General features: G+C 36.9%; 2 protein-coding genes across 4 annotated transcripts in view; one reads left to right on the top strand and one right to left on the bottom strand.

Moving 5' to 3' along the window:
• Nucleotides 1-9,975, bottom strand: part of LOC107600284 (ras-related protein Rab-7a) — a 17,737-nt gene extending 7,762 nt beyond the window's left edge. The window contains exons 1-5 of one of the 3 annotated variants that reach the window (XM_016292136.1): nt 9,684-9,975; nt 7,978-7,987; nt 3,745-3,810; nt 2,192-2,318; nt 1,593-1,811 (exon numbers count right to left, since the gene is read on the bottom strand). In XM_016292136.1, coding sequence (XP_016147622.1) covers nt 1,593-1,811; nt 2,192-2,318; nt 3,745-3,797 — 399 coding nt within the window. In that variant the 5' untranslated portion in view covers nt 3,798-3,810; nt 7,978-7,987; nt 9,684-9,975. Of the gene's footprint in view, nt 1-1,592; nt 1,812-2,191; nt 2,319-3,744; nt 3,812-7,977; nt 7,988-9,665 lie in introns of all 3 variants that reach the window. The other 2 variants (XM_016292133.1, XM_016292134.1) reach the window with 2 other exon arrangements.
• Nucleotides 9,976-9,983: 8 nt separating this feature from the next.
• Nucleotides 9,984-10,415, top strand: part of LOC107600283 (S-adenosylmethionine mitochondrial carrier protein) — a 52,186-nt gene continuing 51,754 nt past the window's right edge. The window contains exon 1 of the mRNA XM_016292132.1: nt 9,984-10,030. Coding sequence (XP_016147618.1) covers nt 9,998-10,030 — 33 coding nt within the window. The 5' untranslated portion in view covers nt 9,984-9,997. The remainder of the gene's footprint in view (nt 10,031-10,415) is intronic.

Here is a 10,415-nt window from a genome sequence, read left to right on the forward strand (position 1 = left end):
TTTCATAGACAATTGGACAAGTTTTTGGAGCAGACCTGACCTGTTGAAAAGAGATGGTCTTCATCCATCTCTGTATGATTCACAATCATACAGACTTAATATTGTCACATGTAATTGATGTTGTTGGCATTAAAATACTGAAGCAGAGAGATGACTTATCAGAACATTTATTGTCATGTATACTCCATTTGGCCAAGGATACAAAATCACCTCCTTGTTACAAATATGGTAGAACTTCACTTCTACCACTAAAAGTCATTTTGTTAATAAACTTCCTGATTTGTCTCAACTTCTCTGAATATCTTGATAGGAGAGGAAGAATTATATAATCTTGTTAAATAATCTAAATCAACAGCATGTATGTTAGACCCTATACCGACTAAGCTACTAAAAAGGTGCTTCCAGAAATCCATTTCTTAATGATCTTAGAGAATTAGTTAAAGGCACAATATGTAAGATTTGTTTATTAAAATATCCAAAAACCACTAGAACAGTGTTATATATTTTGCTGACTTGTGTACTTACATTATCCCAAATGTTTCGAAGAATGTTTAAATCCAGACAAATAAGCTATTTTAAATAGTGACACGGAACGTGTCTATAGTGTCATTGTGTCGCCTGCCAATGACGTAATAACTTTGACGTCATTGTTCTTTAGAAAACATGGAAACACCAAAGACGCTTTAATATGTTATGTGTTTTATTAGACGGGTGATGACCGCACAGTGTAGCATTATAACAGAACTTTCAAATGTATCTAGTATGATAAAACAGCGCTGCTATACCTCACATACGCACGACCGGAAAGAGCGGAAGCAGTCGACTGTGGCATAATAAAAGCTCCGCTGCTTTCGAGCCGTACATGTGTCGCGCTCGTTCAGCAGTCTCGTTTCGCTTCGACAGCTTTCAGCCTCACCCTGCTTCATTCTACTACGTTAATAAATCATTAGCTCATCCATGAACATGATTTCTGCCCGCGTCCCGTCGGATTGCATCGGCTGGATGAAGACGACAACTCCCATGATTCCACACTCAGTCACGGCGTATCATTAGGATATTAAGTAAAGATCATGTTCCATGAAGATATTTTGTAAATTTCTTACCGTAAATATATCAAAACGTAATTTTTGATTAGTAATATGCATTGCTAAGAACTTCATTTGGACAACTTTAAACGCTATTTTCTCAATATTTTGATTTTTTTGCACCCTCAGATTCTACATTTTCGAATAGTTTCTCGGCCAAATATTGTCCTATCCTAACAAACCATACATCAATGGAAAGCTTATTTATTCAGCTTTCAGATGATGTATAAACCTCAATTTCAAAAAATTGACCCTTATGACTGGTTTTGTGGTCCAGGGTCACAGATAATGAAGAAAAATCCTCATTAAAAGAAAACATTAAGTAGCTCGTCATAATCTTTTATTTTTATTTACATTACAGAAAAATTACAAAATGGCTTTAATTCTTAAAAAAATATTTTGAAAACATTTATCAAATTAAAGTCATGCGGTGCGACCAACATGCTAAAATAACAGTATAAAACGTCAATCTCAATGTACCCTTATGACAGAAATCATTGCACCCACCTGCCTATTCTCCAGATCGATTTTGTTGCCCAGCACCACAAAGGGGAAGTTCTCTGGGTCACGCGGGCTGGCCTGGATGAGAAACTCGTCCCTCCAGCTGTCCAGTGTCTTGAAGGTGTTTGGGGCAGTGACGTCGAACACCAGCACACAGCAGTCGGCACCGCGGTAGAAAGCAACACCCAGAGACTGGAACCGCTCTTGACCTGCTGTGTCCCATATCTGAATGAAACAACACAGAACACTCACATAAACCTTCATTCATACATGGACATTCTGTCAGGCTGCATTATAAAACACATTTAAAAACAGACATACAGATTTATACAGTATGCAAGTGACGCTGTTATCATTTTTGTGTTCCTCAGTAGAAATAAAACATCATACATTTTTGAAACCATATTAGGGTGAGTAATGACGACAGAAATAATATTTTTGTTGAATTGCATCCTTTAAAGCCTTCTCTCAGTCTATAAAATGAAAATGTAAAGCTAGTTGAAGTAATGAGATGACACGCATTGGTATGGGAAAAGAAAAATGCTTCAGATGCTTTCATTTTTTTTATTTCACATGCTTTTAGAAAAATAACCGGTCATCTCTACCTGCATTGTGACAAGTCGGTCATCAACCATCACTTCTTTTGTCAGGAAATCTGCTCCTATAGTAGCTTTGTACTGATTACTGAACTTCTTATTCACATACTGGTTCATCAGAGATGTCTTCCCAACCCTGTTGATACAAAACAATATTTATACCCGCAAAACAGGAGAACCAACACATCTATTTGTGACTGTGCAGAACTAGGAGTCATACCAAATGAAACGCTCTACGAACATTAATAATGCAGGCCATAACAAAATTTACATTCCCTTTATGAAACAAACTACTTTCTTGAGAATTTATATCCCACCAACAAACTTTCCCATCTGGAAAGCTCATAAGAGGAAATGAGGAAATGAAAGGCTTTTAGGAGGTAATAGGGTGTAACTGGATGTTTTTACAGCTGTGTATTTATAATGCATGTTCAAACATTTCTATATACAATTTTGAGCTGAATATCTAAATGCACGTGGCATATCTCTGTGGGACACGGTTCATTTAGCACTCAATGGCAACGGATTATAGTCCTGCCTTAAATTAAAAGTGCAATTAGTGCAGTTTGATTTATCCTATGATTGACAAGTTTAATAAAAAAAAAATTGTTATAAAATTAAAAATAAAATCACTCAGTGTCCATAAAAGTGTATGCAATAATAATAATAATTTATTTATATATATATATATATATATATATATATATATATATATATATAATTTTTTTTTTTAAAGCTTTCATGTTAAATTGTATTTCTGATCAAATAAATCCAGCCTTATTGAGTATAGGAGACTTCTCTCAAAACCATTTGAAATATCATACCCTAAATATTTTACATTTATTACAATAAAACTGTGAAAGTACATGTTTCTTTTTTTGTCATATAAACATCCAAAAATGGAGTGAGTCACATGTTTGTTCTGATTCAGCGAGCAATTTGTTAGACAGATTCAAACGGGAGTAAAAATAACCGACTCGTATATTTGTGAATCAGACTACACAGATCATGCTGTATGTTTGTCAGCAACAAAAATCAACGCAACAAAGATGTTTTGTTTGTTTTCTTCTTTATTATTCATATTTTGCTGTACCCTTTAAGCACAAAACTTCTCAACTCAAATTTACAAGCTCTTTTCCCATGGTGCTTTATATTTAGTAGCGTCACTGCTAAATATAGCACTGCAAGATACATTGCATTGAGTTCAAATCTATTTAAACCTTTAATCGATTAACAGAATGCTCTAAAATTTCACACTTAAAGGCATACTTCACCCAAAAATTTAAATTCGATCTTCATTTACTCAGCCACTGACTTCCATTTTATGGAAACAAAAAAAAACTAAAACATGGAAGCCAATGGCTACCGTCAACTGTTTGGTTACCCATATTCTTCAAAATATCTTCTTTTGTGTTCAACAGAAGAAAGAAACTCATACAGGCTTGGAACGACACGAGGGGGGTAAATAATGAACATTTTTGGGTGAACAATCCCTTTAAAAGCTAAATGAAAGTGGCAGTAGCCCCGACTTTATTACAAGGGCATTGGATGTGGAAACTCACCCAGAGTCTCCAAGAATGATCACCTTCAGAAGAACTTTCTTCCTTGATGTCATAGTGTCACAGCTGGGGAGGAGAAAGCACAGAGCATGAAGCCAAGATTTCAACAGCACAACTCCTATGAATAAAAAGGAAGTGAAAGCCAAAACTGGTTGTACTCAAACAGGCCTATTTCAAGGACATGCAGACAGGACAGGAACCGTGGCTTGTAGCATGTAGTAAGCTAACTACTATAGCTAAAAGCACAATCACCCATTTGATTGAACTTAACCACCTAAGGGTGCTATAAAAGCCTTTTTTGTTTCAATGACAAAACCCATGATTCTGCTTGCACTCTCAAACAGGTCATGTGCACTCTATCTACCAAAGTCACGAGAAACTAGCTCTTACAGACAACATGTACTGTTGCCCGCCTACTGTTAAACACACAGACTTCCCTTTTTAAGCGAGAACACGAAATGAACACGCCATTCACTAAATGCTTCTCCATTTTTAATCAATACAGCAGGTCCATCGGTTGAGGTACTGCTGTTTATCCAGGCCAGGAAAGTGAGGGTATGGATCAGGATCACTGCTAAACACTTTAGGAAGTTAATCAAAATGGCGTTGCATGGAATTGTACATCCTGTAACAACCACCACCATCAAAAAACTAGCTGGCATTAACGGAGGATCTCAGGTCACATAATATATTGTGCCAATAAACAACATTTGAATGGCAGAGCATGCAGCGATCATAAATTAGGATGACTACAACTTATTTAATTAAGTCATAATTTTTCCATATTAACCATATTAAAATTCAATATTATTTTGTCTTAATAAATAAAATAAAAAGTAGTAAATACTAAAACTAATCCTTTTAAATGCTACAAGTGAATTTAGGCATCATGATATTGTAATGTACAGTATAAAAAATGGAAATATACATCAGATTGGCTGAAGATTACATTTAACAGGCAATACTAATTATTCATTTTTTTTTAAATGATTAAATTACTGTTTTAAAAACAACTAAGTGTTTGATAATGGCAAAGGAGATAGATAGATAGATAGATAGATAGATAGATAGATAGATAGATAGATAGATAGATAGATAGATAGATAGATTAAAACCATGTAACCAATAAAACCAATAATTTAAACCATGGCATAGTTTGATAAGGTTTGATGTTTCTTTCAGCAATTATCTCAAAAATGTGAATCGTATCACCTTCAAAGACATATACAATAAAACACCTATAATAAAGATGGTATAGCGATACTAAACTTCTAATGATAAAAGTTCATTTGACTTTCTTGATCTAAATCAGTCTCCAGATTAATACAAGAGCAAACAATAGTTTCAAACTGGCAACAGAATCCGGATGCAAACATTTAGATGGAAAAAATATCTCTGCTTATGAGTAAACCGCAAGATATTACATCCAGACAATGTAAACCCACCTTTCCTGCTGCTATATTGAGAGTCATATCGGGGGGAGTGCTGTTTCAATGTTAAAAAATTAAAATAAAATCAGCTTTAACATTAAACAAACACTTTGTAAAACCACTGACATGGCATATGATCATAGGTTCAAGTGCTGAAACTTAGACCTATTAGTACCTTTTAACTGCTCATCTTCATATTATGTAACAACTGGGCTAAAACCAGGCAGATAAAATCAAATGTGGAGTGGATTATGTAATTAGTCTTTCATTTAGTAGTGAAAACAGCATCCAACGGCAAGGTTGGGCTATTAGGTTACATTTTGAAACTCAGAACAGTAGGACAGTTTTTAGCATGTCTGTGGAAATCAAGGCTTTCCATGTCATGTCAGTTTCGTTAGCTGAACAGTCGGTATGTTGCTAAATAACTGCACAATCCTCTGAACGCACTGTACTTTTTTTCTCACAGCCTAGTTTTCATTACTGTCAAAAATTAAATATAGCGCTACCGTGACTACCGCGTGAAGGTCTATGGTGCATGTTCAAAAAACTGATTTTGTTAGCTTTCATCAAGATAAGGCATCAGTTTTTCCACTTTAAATGCAGAGAAGTTGAGAGAAATAACTGTTTTTCGACATATCCCGCTCAAACCTTGCAAAACGCTTTTCTTGCTTCTTTCTACACCAAAATTAGCATGAATATCAAAATCCAACAGGCATTTCTTATTACCATGCAGATCCTACATGAAAGCTTAGCTTATGTTCACTGACAAATATATTTAGGCTACAAATAAGTAAGGCATCATGAAATGACCCTCAGGAATGCTTGATTTGCTTTAAAAATGGCTTACATTGAATTCCAATTACTAAAGAAAATATCTGAACAATAAATATAGTGTTCAACTTCAAGCAGCAGTAAATACTAAAAAGCTGCTGTAAGAAAAGCCCTCATCATGGTTCAGAAGGATTCACAAGTGGCCAGAAGAGCTCCTCCACACAAACACCATAACTCAAAGTCACCTACCGGGAACACTTGCTGTCTCTTAAAAGACATTGTAGTATATCACATTATTTCTGTAATACTACACAGCTATTACGAAAAAATGTAACTGCCAATAAACTAAAGAAATACATGGAAAGAAATGAACACCCCTGAAAATAACCAGGATATTGAAAAATCGCTGATGTCTTTCCTCTGATCGTCTTAGGGTTGAAACACAGCAGTGTTGAAATGAAGTAATCTCACGTGTACCCTGGCCAGCCCATATGACACATAAAATCACTATAAAGTCTTTAAGCCTCTTTATGGTTCATCTTCATGACAGTTCGGCTCTGTCTCAAAACCTAACAAGCTGCCTGCATACCTAGGCTGCATATTTGACTTGGACGCCCAAAATTAATTCTAGCTCACATAATGTTGCATTGCCTACTGTTTTTAAAAACATTATGTGACACAGAATGTATTAAGCAACACAAAATGTTAAATAATAGGATGCTTCATCATCACCACAACTTTATCACACAGACCTTAGTCTGGATAGCGCCATATTTAATTTTTGACAGGAGTGAAAACGAGGCTGTGAAGATAGAAGTACAGTGCGTTCAATGGAGTGTAGTACTACTGAGTGAACTACAACATACCAACTGCTGAGTTGACGAAATGTCTCTATGAAAAAACTTCCAGTGGACAAAAAGTCCTGTTTTAAAAATTGTGATTTATGAAAATGACATGATCTTGGACCTTTATACAGTGCATGGCATTTGAAAACTGCAAGTCTATTCCTCACAGCCTAGCTTTCATCTGTGTTATTTTCAACATGCTGCTGAACCTGATTAATTCAGTTTAATTTGTCTAATTCAGCAAGTAGAAATTTAAACAGATGTAACCCGATTTTTTTGTAAACCAAGCAGCCTTCTGTTTGTCAACCCGTTGTGAAATCTGAGTGGGAAAATCTTTCGACCTCACATGAGATTCCTGGATTTCTACTGAAAATTGTAAAGTTGGTACAGTAAATGTGGCTGCAGCTTTATCTTGTAATATAAATACATTCTCAGATATACTACTGCACAGCGATAATGTCAGCACGACCCTGATGTTCCTACTAGAGCCTGACCGATATATCGTTTTGCCGATATTATCGGCCGATATGAGCCTGTTGCCGATATATCGGTATCGGCGAATATGCCACCGATATGAACCTTTTTTTTTACAGAACATATAACGCAGATCAAATGCTTGAAATGGTGTAATTACTTAGTTTGTCCAGCAGAGCGCGCTCTATTGTTTGCTACTGGCGACCTGGATGAAATGCTTTTGAAGCTTAAGTCTATGGAAAACCACTGAAACTTTGAACGGCCATATCTCCGTAACAAATTCGGGGGATCCCTTCAGCTCGAGGAACCCTCTCGAACGCGAATCCTAGAGGCCTGCTTTCGAATGAGACCACCTCCGCGTTGATAGTCCCCGGGGTTTGGGAGTTACAGGTGGTTAAATTCACGATCCGGCACCGATCCCGGGGGGCTACCAACGTGCGGAGGGTGGCGTTCGAGAGGGCTCCTCGAGCTGTAGGGATCCCCCGAATTTGGTGGAGATCCGCCAGCGCGTTCGCGAGATAGTGACACCAGTCAACACTTTCACTTCAGTAAGGACTTGTTCAGGCAGCAGCATTCACCCGTTGTCTTATTCGACCGTAAGTGCCCTGCGAAGTGGACTTCACATGAAATTCCGCCATGATTCCAGTTCCAAGGGAACGTACACGTTACATTCAAAGGGCATTAAAGTGCGCGAGACGTGAATTTATATTGTATTTATTTACAGAGGTATATTATATCACACTTCACACTTCTCTAGTAAGTTTCGTCTGTGTGTGAAGACAGTAGCGCAAATCCGTGAATGAATGTTTCGAAGTGAAATTAACTTTAACGGAATAAAGTCGAATCGATTTGAATTGAATAAAAGTTGGATAAACTTCAACTTTACTGTTCAGCGCACTGATGTCAGACTCATTTTGGATAATAAAGTTTGTTAAATTGTTAATAAATGCCCTGCCTCCATTACGTATCTCTGTCACGTCATTATAAGTGTTTGATCACCACATTTGAGTGATCATTGCAAAAAATGTGTTTATATATATTCTGTTTATGTATATATTGTATCCTATATATAGTGGAGTCAAATGTGTGGACACACGAATGGGAATGTGTCCAAACTTTTGACTGGTACTGTACTATACACAAAGAATATCGGCCGATATATCAATATATGCCTTTTTTTACTCCCTAATATCGGTATCGGCCCCAAAAAACCTTATCGGTCGGGCTCTAGTTCCTACGACATAGTAACAGCAACTGCAAAAATAATTCAAAGTACAAACTAACCACAAAAAAAAGGCAAAACTTTCACGCTAGAGCATTTACAGTGCAGTGTGGTTACATTTACCATAGCTTGGCTAATTTTCGCTGATGAAATCCAGTCATTTTAATAAGAATACATGTAATTGGGAAGTTTCCTATGCAGATTTTGTATGGTTCACAAGGTCATGCAAATTTGCCATAACGACCAACAAAAGCTCCTTGTTTTGACTTCTGTGTAAAACCATAATGTGCATAATGTGTGCAGATGACATACTATGTACTGCATATATTGTATAGTACGAGTAGTATACTATTCTGAACTGTTTAGATAGGCAGCTCGCTAGATTTTGAGAGACAGCCTACGACTGCCAACAGTTTAACGACTCCATATTTAATCTGGAACCCATGACACTCGGTAAAGTCGGATCACATGGTAGAACACTTTCCTTTAGCATGCATGAGAAAAGCAGAATGCCATCCATTTCAACAGCACACCGCAACAAATAATCAAGTGCGTACTCATCATGCGCGTCTTATATTGACGCTGCTTTTGAACTATAAAGGCGTTATAGAGTAATGGAGGCTTTAGCCTTATAGTAAATGGCTGTTTATTTAAAACGGCTTGTTTCGCAATACTCCTCACCTGTTTCAGTGTGCTGTAAACATACAAGCAGAAAGTGACTGTATTTGATGCGGCTGCTGGTTGTGCATTTATATAAAAGCAAGACAGCGCTGTAAAATCCATATCTGATCGATTGTTATTGAGTTAGGGGCATTGAATAAAAATGTCATCTTATGTATATTAGCTCGAGACAACGATCTGAGGAAAAAGTGGTACGTTTTAAATGAAATGCAAATGTAAAACGACACAATCCAGCGCGACTGTCAGGGTAACTAGACGCACCTGATTATTCAGAGCCTGAATAGAGATAGATCAACATCACAGCGTGTAAATGACTGATTTTAACCAGGAAGGAAGCTTATACACAGATAAACGACTATTAAATCGTCTCAATGTCCTTTAACAGCATAACAAATGAGCTCGTTTGCTAACGTCAGTTAGCTTTCATGTCAATTACAACATCTCTCTTAACAAATCCACGACCAGTCTCTGGATTGAACATGTACAAGCATACATATTGATTTTACAACTCACCTGAAGCTGGAGATCTAGTAAATATGAGTCTGTATTAGTGCTGTGGTGTAGCCTGTGAGCTAAATTGCTACCGTGCCCTTACACAAGCCTGATGTTTATGAAGAAAACAAACAATAACTTCAGCCCCTGTCGCCAGCGGAACACTGGGTCGCTTAGGCTAGTGTATGAGTTAACTAATCCGGAATCGGGGATACCGATACGGGTGCTGCAATCGTTATTGCCCCCCTCCCCCCTGTTAAATGACGGGTCTTTTTCTCTCTCTTTCTGTTTCGGGATCTGCTTTAACTTCCTCCAAAACAACCCTAGTCCTCGCGTACAATATGGACAGGCGAGAGTTCACAGCCTCCCTTCTGGTAATGCTCATTTTATGTCTATTATACGTGCTAAAAGCAAAAGCGTGGGCATCCTTCCTCATGAGATTAACTATGTATATGAAATAAATACAGTAAAATGTAATATAGTAACAGTGTTGTCATGCTAATGTGTCAGTGTACACTCTATCTGAGGTTTTTTTGTTTCAGTCATCTCAGACTAGTCCTTTTTAAAGCAATTTTGATCATGATTATGATGACGGAGATGACTGATATTAAAGTAATGACGAAAATAAAAGTCTTCATAAAAGTCTGCTGTGATCAGCAAATAAACAATACCCACATCTAGTTTGTTGTTGTTGTTGTTGTTGTTATTAGTAGTAGTAGTAGTGTTGTTGTTAGTGTTAGTAGTAGTAGTAGTAGTAGT

This window comes from Sinocyclocheilus grahami, unplaced genomic scaffold (assembly GCF_001515645.1).
Source record: "Sinocyclocheilus grahami isolate Dianchi unplaced genomic scaffold, SAMN03320097.WGS_v1.1 scaffold281.1, whole genome shotgun sequence".
Lineage (NCBI taxonomy): Eukaryota > Metazoa > Chordata > Actinopteri > Cypriniformes > Cyprinidae > Sinocyclocheilus > Sinocyclocheilus grahami.